The sequence below is a fragment of the Nelusetta ayraudi genome, unplaced genomic scaffold (genome assembly GCF_046127955.1).
Source record: "Nelusetta ayraudi isolate G7.1 ecotype Tasmania unplaced genomic scaffold, CSIRO-AGI_Nayr_v1 ptg000009l, whole genome shotgun sequence".
NCBI lineage: Eukaryota > Metazoa > Chordata > Actinopteri > Tetraodontiformes > Monacanthidae > Nelusetta > Nelusetta ayraudi.
In genome coordinates this window covers 624840-640553 of record NW_027466059.1, presented here as the reverse complement: position 1 = coordinate 640553, position 15714 = coordinate 624840, and the positions used below count along the sequence as shown (strand labels likewise).

At 44.6% G+C, this 15714-nt stretch overlaps 1 protein-coding gene across 3 annotated transcripts in view; it reads left to right on the top strand.

Moving 5' to 3' along the window:
- The window catches only part of LOC142883892 (DNA topoisomerase I, mitochondrial), a 23865-nt gene extending 8151 nt beyond the window's left edge, over window positions 1–15714 (top strand). For all 3 annotated transcript variants that reach the window (XM_076019204.1, XM_076019203.1, XM_076019205.1), the window contains exons 10-21: window positions 937–1058; window positions 2652–2774; window positions 2874–3061; window positions 3401–3545; window positions 5442–5585; window positions 5731–5916; window positions 8610–8678; window positions 12564–12678; window positions 13326–13453; window positions 13547–13647; window positions 14049–14198; window positions 15391–15714. In XM_076019204.1, coding sequence (XP_075875319.1) covers window positions 937–1058; window positions 2652–2774; window positions 2874–3061; window positions 3401–3545; window positions 5442–5585; window positions 5731–5916; window positions 8610–8678; window positions 12564–12678; window positions 13326–13453; window positions 13547–13647; window positions 14049–14198; window positions 15391–15493 — 1574 coding nt within the window. In that variant the 3' untranslated portion in view covers window positions 15494–15714. The remainder of the gene's footprint in view (window positions 1–936; window positions 1059–2651; window positions 2775–2873; window positions 3062–3400; window positions 3546–5441; window positions 5586–5730; window positions 5917–8609; window positions 8679–12563; window positions 12679–13325; window positions 13454–13546; window positions 13648–14048; window positions 14199–15390) is intronic.

Sequence of the window (15714 nt, the reverse complement as noted above, 5' to 3'; positions counted from 1 at the left end):
TGAATCTGCTGCAATGTCAAATCATTTCTGTACTAGAAAAAAAATCTCTACGTAAGGTATTGATCGCTCCCCCAGGCTTGAGAGGTTTTGATTGCATTTATTGGCCTATGAGAAGTTTTTTTTTTTTTGTTGGTTCAGCGTATTTGACTTTGAATGCTTTTTCTTGGTGCTCAACGTGGGATGTTAACAATTAATCGATTATCGATTAATTGTCGATTAAGAGTTTAATCAATTAAATTAAATTAGTCGCAATTAACTGAACACTTTTTTTACACAGGTAGTTCATATCATTACAACAGTGTAGTGGCAGCAAAGAGCAATTCACCTGTAGATACTCTGATGGTCATAATATATCTAGAACAAGTTACTTTTAAACAACAGTTTTTTTTGTTTTCAACAGTTGTTTTTTTTTTTAGTTGAAATGTAACCCGTTAGAAGTCAACTTAAAGTCAAAGGATAAATGTTGAGGGTGTTTTTACTGTTCTCTAATGTAAAAATGAGTCACATTGGACTCTCAACATTATTTAAAGGTTAAATAATGTGTTCCTTACACATTTTTCCTAGTGAACATGTAGGTTTTGAGGAAAAACCGCTGCTAACGCAACTAACGATTAATAAATGAATCGATAATTTGCATCCCTACGCTCAACCATTTTTTTTATGATGTTGTGAATGACCAAAAGTCGATTGATAGTTCTGACTCCAAACAATAACACCAAAGTCATCTCTCAACCTCTTGTGAATATGTTGTAGACATTAAATTGAATTGAATTTTAAAAATAAAGTTTAAGGTGAACAATTAAATATTCAGAATTTACAGAAAATTAAAACATTACATACAGTTATTTCGTGTCCAAAGTGTCTCAAATTTCAGGAGCTGAGAGTTTAAAAATATTGAATCAGTTATTTTAATTTTCTCTTCTTGTGTGAGTTCAGGAGAGAAGGTGAAGCTGAGTCTCGTGGCTGAAGAGGTGGCGGTGTTCTTTGCTCAGATGTTGGACCACGAGTATACCACAAAGAAGGTGTTCCGTGAGAACTTCTTTAAGGACTGGAGAAAGGTATAGCCAGAGATGCACCAATTCTCTTCCATTTGAGAAAAAAAAAAAAAAAATCATGCAAGCGTCACCTGCATCGCTGGTGTCTGCAGAGTTGCCTCTCTTGCGTCTGAGCCCAGAGGCATATCATGCGGAATTAATTTTGCGCCGCTTAGTGTTCAGTGCACTTGAAAATACGATTTGTGTGAGGGGCATTGATATGCTAATCCATACAAGTAACTCCCTTGCATATGAACAAATCCAATTAAACTGTTTTATTACAGCCGGGGAAAAAAACTCTCTTCGCTCCACTGCCCCGAGAGCCCGCCCCCCCCGCTGAGTGTCAGTCATGCTTAGACACGCAGCCCGACTGCATGCACGTACTGTCAAAATGGTGCTGGTGTGTGCGAGAGCTGATTAAAAAAAATGTATTTGATCGACTTAGACGTACAGCTGGACAAAAGTAAAATCCATATATATATTTTTTTTTTTCTCTTCTCTGAAAACTCAATTTTCAATTTTGATTTTCTTTGGTAAAACTACCAAAGACAATAGAACATTTTTTTCAAATATTTAATCTTTATTTTAGGAGTGAAGTGCAACTGAAAGGTACTGTAAATCCTCCTTGGGTTTAGTAAAGTGACAACATTTACGATGAATGAAGCGAGGATCTCATTTTCACCAAACTTCACTTGAAAATGAACAATGTTCTTCATTAACATGGATGAACGTCCCCTATTTGGGAATAAGGTGAAAAATTGAGAACCAAACACAAATGACTCCCGCTGTGGATAAAGTGACGACCTTTCACCAAAACATCCCTTTAAAAAATAAAAGGTTTTCCCATCATCTTGACAGCCCGGAAGCGTGCGAGAGGAAAATTGATTTTAAAAATGTTCCTTTTCTTAACATCGTCTTGACTAATAAATTGGATTTGGATTTAAAATTGATTAATCACACAGTCCTACTTGGACGTCAAGAGCCGCTCAGAGCTCCAGGCTTGTGGTTTTTCCGAAAGGTTTAGTCCTTCAAAATTATTTTTTCATTGTCGTTTTTTTTAATCGTTGAAGAGCTCATAAGCTGTAAGATGCGCTGCTGGATTGGATTCCGTGTTTAGTTTACCGCGATGCTCCGCCGCCCACAGCTGGCCTGACCTTTCCAGACAGTTTTGCCGAACAACAGCCAATGATGTCTGAAACGTTGGCCTGCAAGAGCCCTTCTTGTCTCGCCTGACAACGGCGGGCTGCTGCTTCAAATCCACTGCTGTTGTCATGACATTTTAGCGCCAGAAACCCCTGAGACCAACTCAGAAAGTTCTCTCTGAAACACTCCGGAGCGCGCTGGCCCGCCGCTGACCTCTCTGATGGCGTGACACCCCTGCGCAATAACGTGCCCCGGCTGACACGTGTAGTTGACACTCAGCCGTTGCGCGTTTCAGCTTAGCACCTTGTCATGGCCGCTCAGCTTAAGCTCAGCGCCGGGCCTCTCCTCAGGCACACTGCGCACTCTGGAATGTGATTAAAAAAAGCGAAGAATGTGAATTTTTTTGCAACGAGCTTGGTTCTGACGTTAAGAGATCTCTTTTTTTTATGTTATTGTAACTCTGTCTCCGTGGAGGAAATGACCCATGAAGAGAGATCCTTGATTAAAAATTTGGAGAAGTGTGACTTTGGAGAGATCCACGCGATGCACGTAGCCAAGGTGGAAGCCAGGAGAAACATGAGTAAAGAAGAGAAGCTGGTATATTTCCATTCATTTTCTCATGAAATGCATGATGTGTCATTATGTTTCTGGGGAAAGTCACTGTGTATGATTGCGCTCTGGTCATTTGCTCTGGAGGTTTTGAAAGAGGCCAACGAGAAGATCCGGGACGAGTACGGCTTTTGCCTGCTGGACCACCATAAAGAGCGCATTGGCAACTTTAAGATTGAGCCTCCGGGCCTGTTCAGAGGCAGAGGGGAGCATCCCAAACAGGGCATGCTGAAGAAGAGGATCCAGCCAGAGGACGTCATCATCAACTGCGGCAAGTAAGCGAAGCGGGGGGGGGGCAGGGAGGAGGCACCAAACTCCACTGCCACGTGTGATGATGCATTGATGGGTCATCAAAGGGAATAAAAAAACAAATGCCGTACATTATGAATAATGGTAACACAGTCATGCATCCAGGCGTCACTGATGCTCAAGCATCGGGATGAAAGGTGCAGTGTTTGGATTGGAGGAGATGAATATGTTTCCTGAGGCAACCTCAGCAGTTATTGCGCCACTTGTTGTCTCTCCAGCATCACACATTCACCGGCGGATGCTTCGTACTGTGCTCTGTCTGGTCTCCTCAAGCTCCCTGTAAGTGTTGTTCTCCATTCTGACAGAGAGTCCAAGGTCCCTGTGCCCCCTGCTGGTCACCGCTGGAAGGAGGTTCGTCATGACAACACCGTGACGTGGCTGGCCAGCTGGACCGAGAACATTCAGAGCGCCATTAAGTACGTCATGCTCAACGCCAACTCAAAGCTCAAGGTAAAAAAACGTTCGCAGGCACATGTAGTTATTCATTCACCAGTTGCAGTGAGATCAGATTATAGCGGTTCATTACTGTAGATCATGGACAGACAGGCAACGTTTATGACTTTAAAAATGTGACGTTGCTTTGATCGTATTTGAGTTAACAGTTCAGTTTTCGCAGCATGAATCACCTTTCGGTAGTCGTTGCTATGGCGGCTTCTGTTCAAACCACTTCCACTTCCCCGGTCTTAAAGTGGTGCAGACTGTAAAAAAAATAAAAAAAATAAAATGATGCTGTCAAGGTGCTGTTGAGAAGACATGCCGGCCATCTGCAAGCAGTGTGTTATTATCTATAGCTCCTGTCATGTCGCTCACGCCTCCTCCTTTTTTACGTAGCCCACAAACTAACAACATTTTAGCTTGTCAACATCCATCGGCTAATAGTTGTTTTTTTTCTATTTTTTACGAGACTGGTGTCATGTCGCAGGACTAAAGAAATCCGTCTTCTGGGATGATTGGAAGGAGTACAAAGTCTCGACTCACAGAAGAGTGTTACTGAAACGGCCAGGGTTTTCTAAAGAGTCTGGAGTGATATCAGTCATTGTCAGGAGAAGAATTGCATTTGCAATTTTAACAGCCAAAATGTGCATATCAGTTTTTTTGACTCCCTTACTAAATTAAATTGCACCGGGATACACAACCCACAAAAAAAAATCAACAATTGATTCACAAGCACAAAAGCTGGTGTCAAAGAATCCCAGAACTGGAACTCGAAGAGCTGTGCCTGACTCCCCTGTTTTTTAACACTTTGCACAACTCCTCAGGTCAAAGCTCTTTGTCTTTGCACGAAACCTAATTGTTGCTGGCCAAGAAATGCATCTTCACAACACTTTTATTTTCTCGCAAACAAATGCCCCCCCCCCCCCGCGAGCCGACGTGCCGAATACATCTCATCAGTCTTTGGCCTTCTCTGATCTCCTCTCTTTCTGTTGCCCTCCTCCATGTGCTCTCTCGCCATCGTCACTTTTTCATCTTTCATGCAGAAAGGTTAAGTTATTCCACTGGTGTGTGTGTGGGTTTACATATTCACCCATTGGGGTTTTTAATAGGCTTTACACGATCACGATGTTTGTGTCGATCACCGATCAGTGAGTTTAAATAAACCGATAACCGATCTCCGATCACGTGAGGAGCAACATTCAAATTACTTGTTTATGGACACCCGTTGCCTTCTCAATTTCCCGACTATACGGACGAGCACTGTCTAAAGTTGTTTGCTTTAGCATCCGTTTCGGAGTTTGCTTTTCTTTTTCTTTCTCTGTGCTGCGTTCCTTGAACTCGACATGCTCCTCCGTGTGTATCTTTTCCAAGTGCCTGATTAAATTTGTTGTGTTGAAATTTTTTTTGCCGACGTTCCCCCTGCGAGGTACTGTAGCTGTCGTGAAGATTCAAAGAAACTTGTCCGTCACATAGCGACAGTACTCAAAACAGGATCTCGGATACAAACAAATAAACATCTCGATGCTGTGGAACTACTCTGGAGTAAATGAGACGGATTAAAAAGAGTTTCAACACGACCGTGACGTCATTGATCGGATCGGTGATTTATGACATGACGCCCGATCACGAACATTTCGAAAAATGCCAAATATCGGCCAATCCGATATCGCCGATATGATCGGTGTAAAGCCTAGTTTTTAAGTTGCGCCTGGGTGCCGTTGCAGGTAGGCAGAAAATGTCAGGCAAACGTGATGCTTTTTTATTGTTCAATCTTAGTGTTTTTCACAATATCGAAAAATTTGATTTTAAATTTCTTCCCCTCTGTCCCGTCTTTGCTCGTGTTCCTCTTCCTCTCTCGTCTTCCTTCTCGCCGCGCTCGCTGTCTCTCTCTGCTTCGCCCAACGACCGCAGGGCGAGAAGGACTGGGAGAAGTACGAGGTCGCCCGCAAGCTCAAGTCGTTGGTGGACGACATCCGCCACCAGTACAACTGCGACCTCAAGTCGAAGCAGATGAACACTCGCCAAAGAGCCGTGGCCCTCTACTTCATCGACAAGGTGTGTCTTGTGATAAAAATGAATGATTGAAATGAATTGCTGATGATCAAAGATTCAGGCGTAAGAGTTTTCATTTCAAATTATGCCTCGTTGTTTTCTCGATTTGACATTTTTTTCCTTGCTCTGTTGTGGAAACCACACCAAGCTGGCGCTGAGGGCCGGCAACGAGAAGGAGGAGGGCGAGACGGCCGACACGGTGGGCTGCTGCTCACTGCGCGTCGAGCACATCACCCTGCACGAGGAGCTGGACGGCAGCGAGTTCGTGGTGGAGTTCGACTTCCTGGGCAAAGACTCCATCCGCTACTACAACAAGGTGCCCGTCATCAAGAAGGTAATGGGACAAAACCGACCCCCCCCAAAAAAAAAAAAAAACACTTGATGTGTCGACTGGGAAGAAAACACGAGCACGGAATGAATTAAATTCAGAGCAACTTCGACAGATTCTCCAGGCCAATACCATGGTGGGAAATTGCTTGGCGACGTATGCCATCCTAATAATCTAGGTTTTGCCCTTTGGGTTCGACACAGGCTCGTGCAAACATATCAACATGCCCGTGGCAGAGCAGGACCTGAGAAATGCCCTCGGGGGACATTTGTAGATTGGATTCCCGCCGCGCTGCTTGTTTAATTTCTCTGCCGGAGCTCCGCCGACCGTCCACCAGCTTCCTGTCTGCACCACCTGGTTCCGTGTTCAGCACCGGTGACTTTTGCATCAAGTTTGCACGGAGGTGGCATCGGTGAGGTGACAGCACAGGGAGTTGGCAGTGTGCGGCTGGTTTGAACTTGACCCAGAGTGGTTTAATAGGTCAGTTGCATGGAGGGATGACATGTGATGCACCCCTTGCTTAGAATAGTCTCCACTGTTGCTTACTCGTCCTCTGGCCGGTTGGCGACAAGACAGGATATTGAGTTGTGAAAAGTGACTTGAAATGGTTTCACAGTTTCAATTTCAAAAACTTTTTTTCAGCTCTTTTCTGACTCGGCTAACTGTCCAACCCTCTGATCTAATTAGCAACTCTGTCCAGTGACTCTTTCAGGAACAGCAGAGACGAACCTAATTGAACGGCGCACACTTTTACTCAGTCTGCTGCCATGTGCAGCAAAGTTTCCGACCCACGTTAAACCTTCTGAGGCAAAATGGCGAGTTGAGAAGAAAATTTAGCAAAAATAAATTGACCAAGTCAAAAGCTCTTGGTTTGTGGAACAGTTCGGATTAATCAAAAGCATCATCTAAGATGAACTAAACTCAAGGGATCAATTGAAGGTCATGAGCTACATATCCCACAATAGACCAGTATAAACCAATAGACCAGTATAAATCCTTGGAGTTTATAGCCTAGATATTTGAAACCTCTGGTCTTCACACAACTTATTCCTACAGATGTCGCGTCAAAATGGCAGCAGGTCAGTGAATCAGTCGCGCGACAGACGACGCTCATCTGGAATTCTTTTTAAAATCGCATCCCTGCAATCTGTCACACGGCTCGCGCGCTCTTCTGTGTTTTTGTTTGCGCATGCATGCATGCATATGTTAAAGCGTCGCCCTTTCTCCAGTCTCGGTCTCTGCCGTCGTCTGTTTCAGGAGCGGAAAGAGAAACGTTTGCACCTGACAGCAAAACTGTTTTGTTTCTTGGGGGGGAACATATAATTATTCAAATGAGAGCATTCAAAGGAAACACATTAGCTTGAATTAATTAGTCCGCTGCATATTTTAGCATTGTCAGTTCCCAGGGAAATGACTGAGATTGCCGCTAAATGTCACTGGGAATGAAACGCAGCACGGAGGATGGAAGGGAGACATTTCCAGCCAGAGCCTTTGAGTGTAGACATGCTGTTTTAATTCTTGCAACTTGAGTTATTATTGTTTTTGCTTAGACTACTATTATAATTCTCACACAGGGGATTATACACACACACGGTTGTGTTTGCATGAGTGTATGTGTGCGTGTGTAAAATCCCCTTAAATATTATATTGAGTGACAGGGGAAAAAAATTGTCAGGCCAAATATGAATCATTTCTACAATTTTAATTTGTATATATGTATCTATCAGAGGTCGCCAAGCCTGACCAAATATTTTCCATGGTTTTTTCTTGTTTTTTTTTTAAAGATAATGGAAAGTTATGAACACCATCGGTCATTTTGACAGATTGCAATTACCCCCCTGACCACTTGGTGGCAATGAGCACATTATAACGTCCCCTTCTGACACATGCCAATTATTGCGTTAAGAGTGAAAGTGGTGAATTCATAGAAGCCCATGGAGCGAGCAAGTGAAGTCATGCTATGCATGTCCACAGTCGCTATGCCATTAAATAAAAATGGAGTCATGTGATGAATGCCCATTAGCTATGGAATGAGCTGTAATGGTAACGAGTGACCAATTGACCTCCTCTGTGCCTTCATTCATGTATAAATAGTCATGTCACCAGTGACCAGCGCAGCAGTGTTCACTGTTTGAAATAAGTACCAAACTATTACTCAGTGTGAACACCAGTTACATCGCTGGCTCGCTTAATAGAGTGACCCTGAAATGTGGGACACCTGTGGGGATGTTCTGGAAAAGTTTAGCTTTCTTGAGTAATTGCAGTCTTACACTCGGTCAAGTCAGTGAAAGTCAGCAAAGTTTCCGTTTGCCGACTGTCGTTTGCTGGTTTCTCTGAACTTTTATACGTGTGTGTGTGTGTGTGTGTGTGTGTGTTAACTTGAAATTGAAAATCAGCAAACTCAGTACTCACTATTTTGCATATCGCGGTTAGCTTTGTTTCAGCAAAACATGAATAAATGCAAAGTATTCGGTGGGAAATGGTGAGTTTGCACGCGTGGGACAGAATGCTACGGTGCTACTCGGGCTCTGATGTAAAAATGGTACAAATCATAACTATTTTCAAAACTTTTTTCAGTTTTGCATTAATAAAGCTCATGACCTTGAGGTGAACAAATGTTGATGTTAGAGTTGTAAATGTTAATTATTGATGGTTTGTGCCTTCTGTTCATTTTTTTTTCTTCTTGCGTATCTTTTCAGGTTTTTAAGAATCTAAAATTGTTCATGGAGAACAAGCAGCCTGGTGATGAACTCTTTGACCGCCTCAATGTAAGTAACTCACTCAACTCTTTAAGGACTTTCATTGATTCCAAATGATTGACGCTACTCTGTGTGCGCTGATAATTTTTTAAAATGATTATTGGAGAATTCTAATAGAAGTATGCGCCAAAAAAAAAAAGAAGATAATTCCAGTTGGAAAAAACAATTGCCGACATTGTGTGACAGGGTACCTGAATATCTCCATAGTCATGCAAATTGTTTGTGGGAATCCCAACCATCCCTCCAGATGTGTATTATATTTGAAGATAAGAGCACAAGGAGATTATAAAGGCAAAGCAGAATTACATTTCCCCCCTGGTTTTATGGAGACGGAACGCGGCAGTAAAAGGAAAAGCGGGGACTAAATTGTGCGGCATAAGAGATGAGATTGAATGAGGATGAGCCCTCGGTGTGGCGAGATGAAAGGACTAAAGTGAGGAAATGGGAGGTGAGGAAAGGGATACGGCGAGCGGGGAGACGGAACGCCAAAAAAGGCACTTTCAAAAGGGAGCGCGGATGGACTCTGCCTGATAAAAATGAAACTGCAAGTTGGAATTGAAAGTTGAACACGCCGGGCAGATGAATTTCCACACATAAAAATTGCGGCTTCTTCTCGGTCTCGGCGCCCCCGGTTCTGCAAAGGCCACACACATTCAGCGCACACAGTAGCTACGCTCAGTCTTTACGGAGCAATTTTTATTATTTGATTTTATTTATTTTTTGGGGGTGATTTGGTTTGAATAATATATGAAGAATAAGAGTCAATATGTCCGGCTGAAACGGCAACTGCAGCGCGAGTTTGATGGTCACAGCGAAGGAGAGCGGCGCAATGAAAGAGATGCGGATGAGAGCGAGAGGTCCGAGAGTCGAGCGCCGCCTCGGCACGGCGAGACCGACAGACGGGGGAAACGGAAGACGAGGCGCCTGAGAGCGGAGCGAGAGGGTTGGAAGGAGGAGAGCGGCGCCCGTGCCGTCTTGCCCTCCCGCGTGTCAGGAAATGTCAGGGCGTGTTGGAGGTGGAATGGTAATGGCTGCTGTGGGCAGGACTGATTGACACCCAGAAAGGCCAGGCCGCCGCGCGGGTGGAGCGAGGCAGGCGGGCGGACGGAAGCAGCGGGAAAGTGACAGCCGGTCCAGGTGAGGGGAGGTTAGAGGAGAAAATGGGAATGGAACAGAAGAGAATAATGGAACAGGAGGAGGAGGAAGATGGATGCAATTAGTGGTAGGGTGGGGAGGGTGGTGAAGCCACTTACTGCTCACTCTCACCCCACACGACAGCCTCCGCAGTGCTGGTTGTCCGGCCGCTCCCCCCCAAACCCCCCGTCGCTGCAGCTAAACATCAGCGATAAACAGGTTTCGTACTTCAGGAGCTGCGGTCGCATTCAAAACAATCGCGTCCAGCGTTTGACGTCCAACAGGATTTGTTCCAAACGCAAAAATTGTGCATTTACAGTAACAATTTTATTAGCTTGCATTATTTTACATGGACCTTGCTCTGTCACATTTTTGTGTATTTGTGCTTGCCGAGCGTCAGCCGCACCCAAAATGTAACATTTCTATTGAAAGATGTCCCTGCTAATGTGCGTCAGTGCCCATTATTGTGGTGCACAGGATTTATCGTGTGGAAAGAGGCAATCGCAGGTCAACGTCATGCATGAAATACTCGTTATTTTTGTATGTAGCATTGAACATATTAAACGTGTTGATGATGAGGCTCGGCGAGGCGAACATTGACTAAATAATGGAACGTCTGATGTAATTTTCTGTCAAGTGGAGGCAATTTGTAAGGCTCGTTGTTGTAATTCAATGCAGATTCAGTCCGCTGAGGTTAGTGCAAGGTAGCAGATGCTCACAAACACAGAAACAGTCGTGCACAGTGGCCATCGCGCTTGTGTACGTGTGTCAGTGGTCTGTGTCACCTAAGCAAAGGAGCTCAGTAATGCAGATGGCAGAGGATCAGGGGGAAAGAGGCTACAGATAAATGCCTGGCTGAGAGTCTGTGTCCCTCTGGCGGGAGGCAACTGCTAATTCCAGGCACTGTGGTTGTGTTTGCCTCTGTGGCAGCACTGCGATGAACTGGCACCTCGTGCAGGGTGAACTCCTCGATTCGCTCTGTGAACGCCAGGACAGGCTGTTGTGTCTCGAGTGTCAGGATGAAGATGATGGATGGTCGGATATCTTGGTTCTCAGATGTGCGATGATAGAACTTTGTGTTGTTGTTTGTTTGTTTTTTTTCCCCTTTTGTTGTGCTGCCCTGTTGTTGACGTATGTCATACGACATCAAATGCATGGGTCGAGGCGTTACTGTTTCAGACATTCCTCGTGCCATCTGGAGTTAATGGGATGCAAAGGGCTACGTCCTAATTTTTTAAGTGTTGAACAAACAATCAGCATTTTTATAGGAAAAAGAGAGAAAGGGAAAAAGAGGAGGTTGTTCCTGAGTGTTAGAATTAAGACTGCTCAGCTCAGCTTGATTGCTGTTTTTTTGTGAGCATGTGCCCACACACACACACACGCGCGCAAACGTCAAGTTGAGGTCTGAGTGGCTGATGCTGAGCTGAAAATGTAGGCGTTTGTCAGGTCCGTCTACAAAGTCTTCCCTCCAGATCCCACGTCATTAGAGCTGCCGCTGGCGCGCTTTCTGCCAGTAGCCTTAACCTCCGTTTGATTACCATGGCCTCATCTCCCTCAGATATATTAAACTTCTCCCACCTTTACCCTCCCGAGACGCCTTATGCAGTGCCTTTCTTTATTTTATGCCCACTGCGGTTGTTTGGGCACCAGTGAAGTGGGGGAGTTTCATGTGTACGAGATTATGTCAGTTACTCCTGAATCTGGTTCTTTCCTCGACTGTTTAAAATACTGTTCCCGGCTCTGGCTGCCATTTTTACCCACGTCTGCTAGCAGCGTCTTACCAGGACGGCCGTGCATTATATATGTAAAATGACAAGTTCAAACAACGCCCCACACACACACACACAGACACGGCTGTCACACGCGGGATGTCGGCGCTGTGAGATCTTTGCTCCCCAGGTTTCCAGACACCTTCATTAGCATCACAGGGTTAGCGCAAGGTTTCTCATTAGTAAGACCAGCGGCACGACGACGCCTCTCTGTGCACACAATGGTATGTATATACCTACCGGATCGCACTGTGTGTGTGTGTGTGTGTGTGTGTGTGTGTGTGTGTGTGTGTGTGTGTGTGTGTGTGTGTGTGTGTGTGTGTGTGTGTGTGTGTGTGTGTAGATGTTTCTAATAGGCTCCTGCAGCAAGACACGGGGTCTTGACCCTGCTCTGATTAATCCCCACCACATTATTATTGCAATCTTCATTAGATTCACCAGAATAATTCCCTCTCTGCGTGACGGGGGGACCGGCGCTGGCGCGGGCGCCCAGACATCTCCAAGTTTTGGTCTGTGTTCAGAAATCCACGTGTCGTCCAGCCTCGGTTGTCCCCCGTTCGCACGTCCCATACCGGTGTGTGTTTTGCAGCGAGTGCGGCCGTTTGTTTTGCTTTCACATCAGCCCGGTTCCTCTTCCGCTCCGCTTCATCTCCCGGCCGTTCTTGGTAAAGATGCGGCCATTTGACACAAGCTAATGGACATCCAAGCGCGGGCTGTGACAGCTCAAACTTGTTATAGTACCTGTAGAAATGTCAGAGGGGAAATGGTACCGCAGTCTTTTTCTTTTTCTTTTTAATGTTCTTGCTTTAATGGATGGCGACGATAATGAACTGGCTTTAATTTTTTTGTCACGGGGTTCTCCGAACGCTCCAGACACTGCGTGGCGGCGGCGCTGCAGTGCCACCCAGTGGACAAGGTGTGCACAAGCGTTTCAGTTGGTAATTGCTGCGCCGTCCCCCTGCGCCGCTCTGTTTACCATCTCTCATTGCAGACGAGCGTGCTGAACAAGCACCTGAGTTCTCTCATGCCGGGTTTGACTGCCAAGGTCTTCAGGACGTACAACGCCTCCATCACTTTGCAGCAGCAGCTCAAAATACTCACCAACAGTAAGATGACGCACACATCACGTTCTCGTGAAGCAGCCACTTGGACGTCAATATCTCCAATAGCTTACACACAACACATCTGTTTGACGAGAATTGGTAGCTGTCACGGCGGCCTTTTGTCAGTCTGCCGTCATCGTACATTTGCTGCTGCAATCACAGCCAGTCTGATTTTTTTTTTGCAGTTGCTTGTTTTAAAACATCCCATTGCACTGATCTTTAGGACAGGGCAAATGCACATTTGATTTGAAAAAAAAACCCCACCAGGAATACAGATTACTTTATGACAGTGTTGTGTAGAGAGCATTTTAAAGGAGTTTAAAATAAAATCAATCAGGGTTTCTCCAGTGAATTGTTGTAATAATACAAATGTGAAACAACAACAGAAGTCAGGGACCTTGGTTAAGAAACAATTTTAAAAGATGCCCAATAACAAAAACATAAAGGCAAGACTGCAGGATGCCTCAAGGCCCCAATAGCCTGTTCAGTACCAGAGCTTGGTACTCGTATCTTTTGATCTATAGCAATCTGATAGACACCCGCGTGACTTTTGCCTTTTCAGCTGGGTTCATTATCCTGTGGATGTGTTTTCTCTCTGAGATTTGCCCGTTAAAATGCAACATAATTAATTTATCTGTCGCCCTCCAAAGAGCCGGACATGGTGCCCGAGAAGCTGCTCTCCTACAACAGGGCCAATAGAGCAGTTGCTATTCTGTGTAACCACCAGCGGGCGCCGCCAAAGACCTTCGATCAGTCCATGGCGAACCTACAAGCCAAGGTCGGAGGAAGTCATGCAAAAAATCTTGTAACAATTGATGATACTGATGATGATTACAAGTTCTTTAAACATCTTGTTTTGTTTTCTACCCAGATTGTCGCTCGGAAGGAACAGCTGTCGCTGGCTAAGACGGAGCTGAAACAGGCTAAGAAGGAGGTTAAGGAGAAAGGCAGCGCAGATGCCAAACTGCAGACGTATGTGTTTGAATAACGATGCCAGTGAGCAGTGAAATTCAAATTGACTTCAAAATAAATGTCCGGCCCTGTCGTCTGTCCAGACCAAATCACAATGTGCTGCCAAAATGCCCTCAGGCAGGTCTGTAGCTGACCTGACCAGATCTTTAAATACATGATTAAAAAGGTTTGTCTATTGGATATTAGTAGTTCTCAGCTCTCTCCCTCCTGCCCCTCAATTTAATTGTAAAAATTCAGTATTGTCATTGTTTTTAATCTACAGGGACATCGTCATTCTTGACATGAATACGTTGACAAATCTTGCCCATAAAGTGTAGCCATTACATATTAAAGGACACGAGTCTTCGGGAGTCTTCCTTCTCCCAGAGGAGTCTCACGGTTTTCTGTGTGTTTTCCGCCAGGCTGGTGGAGCGGAAGAAAGCGGCAGTACAACGTTGTGAGGAGCAGCTGCTGAAGCTGGAGGTCCAGGCGACTGACAGGGAGGAAAATAAACAGATCGCACTGGGAACCTCCAAGCTGAACTACCTGGACCCACGTATTAGTGTGGCTTGGTGAGAAAACACAAACACCTGAAAACAACCTGGCTGCTGCGGCTGCTGCTGCTACTGCTGCTGCTGCTGCTGCTGCTGGTTTTAGATTTAATACACAAAACAAGAAATATTTTAGGGCTTTTGTTAATAATCATGTCTCAAATATAGATATCGAATGTCCAGTATCTGTAAATATTAAAATATGATGGAAAATTGATTATAGCCTGAAAGTGTGTAGAAATTTGATTCATGCAGCCAAGTGATGCGACGCTCGTCAAGAAGACACCTTATGAACCACAGAAGTGGCTCAAAAAACTTGCAATATTCTCATTTTTTAAAGCATCTTTATATGCTTTCTGTTCCAAGTGCAAACATAAAAATGTGTACACAATATTGGATTGTGCAATACATAGATTTAGGGACAGATGCCAATTTATTTTGGAATTTAAAAATAATCAACATTCTTGATTGCTTTTAACCACAGTAGATTACATGCACATTGTTAAGTTTGTTCAGTTGAAAATAGCGGCCACTAATTAATCTATTATTCTTAAAAATGAAAGCAATGCAAGGCTGGACTTGCACTAAATCTGCCCTACAGAGGAAAATGCCGACATTTTCAGTGAAACCTCTTGTGGCCCAGCAGCGGTGACAGTTGGGGAACACTTTCTGCCAGCTGAACACGACTCTAAATGGCTACAGTTGGTCTCACGCTGCAGCAACTTGTCATGTCACCTTGCAATCTGACACCGACACAACCGCAGTTTACAACGTGGCTGGATGTCACACAGTTGGTCCTGTGATGTGAATCACGTCGGAAGGCTGCTGCTGTACGAGACTGTCGGGCTTGAACTCAGATTCAGTGTGAATGCAGCCTGTAAAGTGTGAGACATCAGTGAACTCCTCGAATAGGTTGGGAATAGTATGAATTTGTCAGAGCTGACACTTGTGTGGTCGCTTCTACCGTTGATCTGTTTTTGTCATCCTTTGAGTTTCCGAGGTGCTGTTAAGCAGAAAAGGTTTGTGGAGAACTAGCTGCTTTATAAGTCAGGCGTCATAATAGTATTAAGGTTTTTGACTCAGATCTGTTGAGACAACATCAGACACAGCACTGTGATATATTGAACAAACTGGAATAAGAGAACGTGTCTGTGATGTCAGTATTAGACCAGTTGGTTTACTTGTCACTGTATCCTAAACTGCGTATATCCAGGTGTCAGAACATGGAGGTACCAGTAGACAAAATCTACAATAAGACCCAAAGGGAGAAGTTTGCCTGGGCCATCGACATGACGGAGGAAGACTTTTTGTTCTGACATCATCTCAGTGGCCAGCCTCATGAGCCGGTGGCAAGAGTTCACTTCAGAAATCCACTAATAATGTGCTTTTGAGACTGGAACACGTTGGACTCTTTATTGCTGTTATTTTTTTCCCACACTTTGTGCACTTCATTTGGAAATCATTGTCGGTTGGGTGTTTGGTTTGTATGTTTTGTTCGCATTCCTATGAATAAAAGTTAATGCAGTAAAGTTGACAA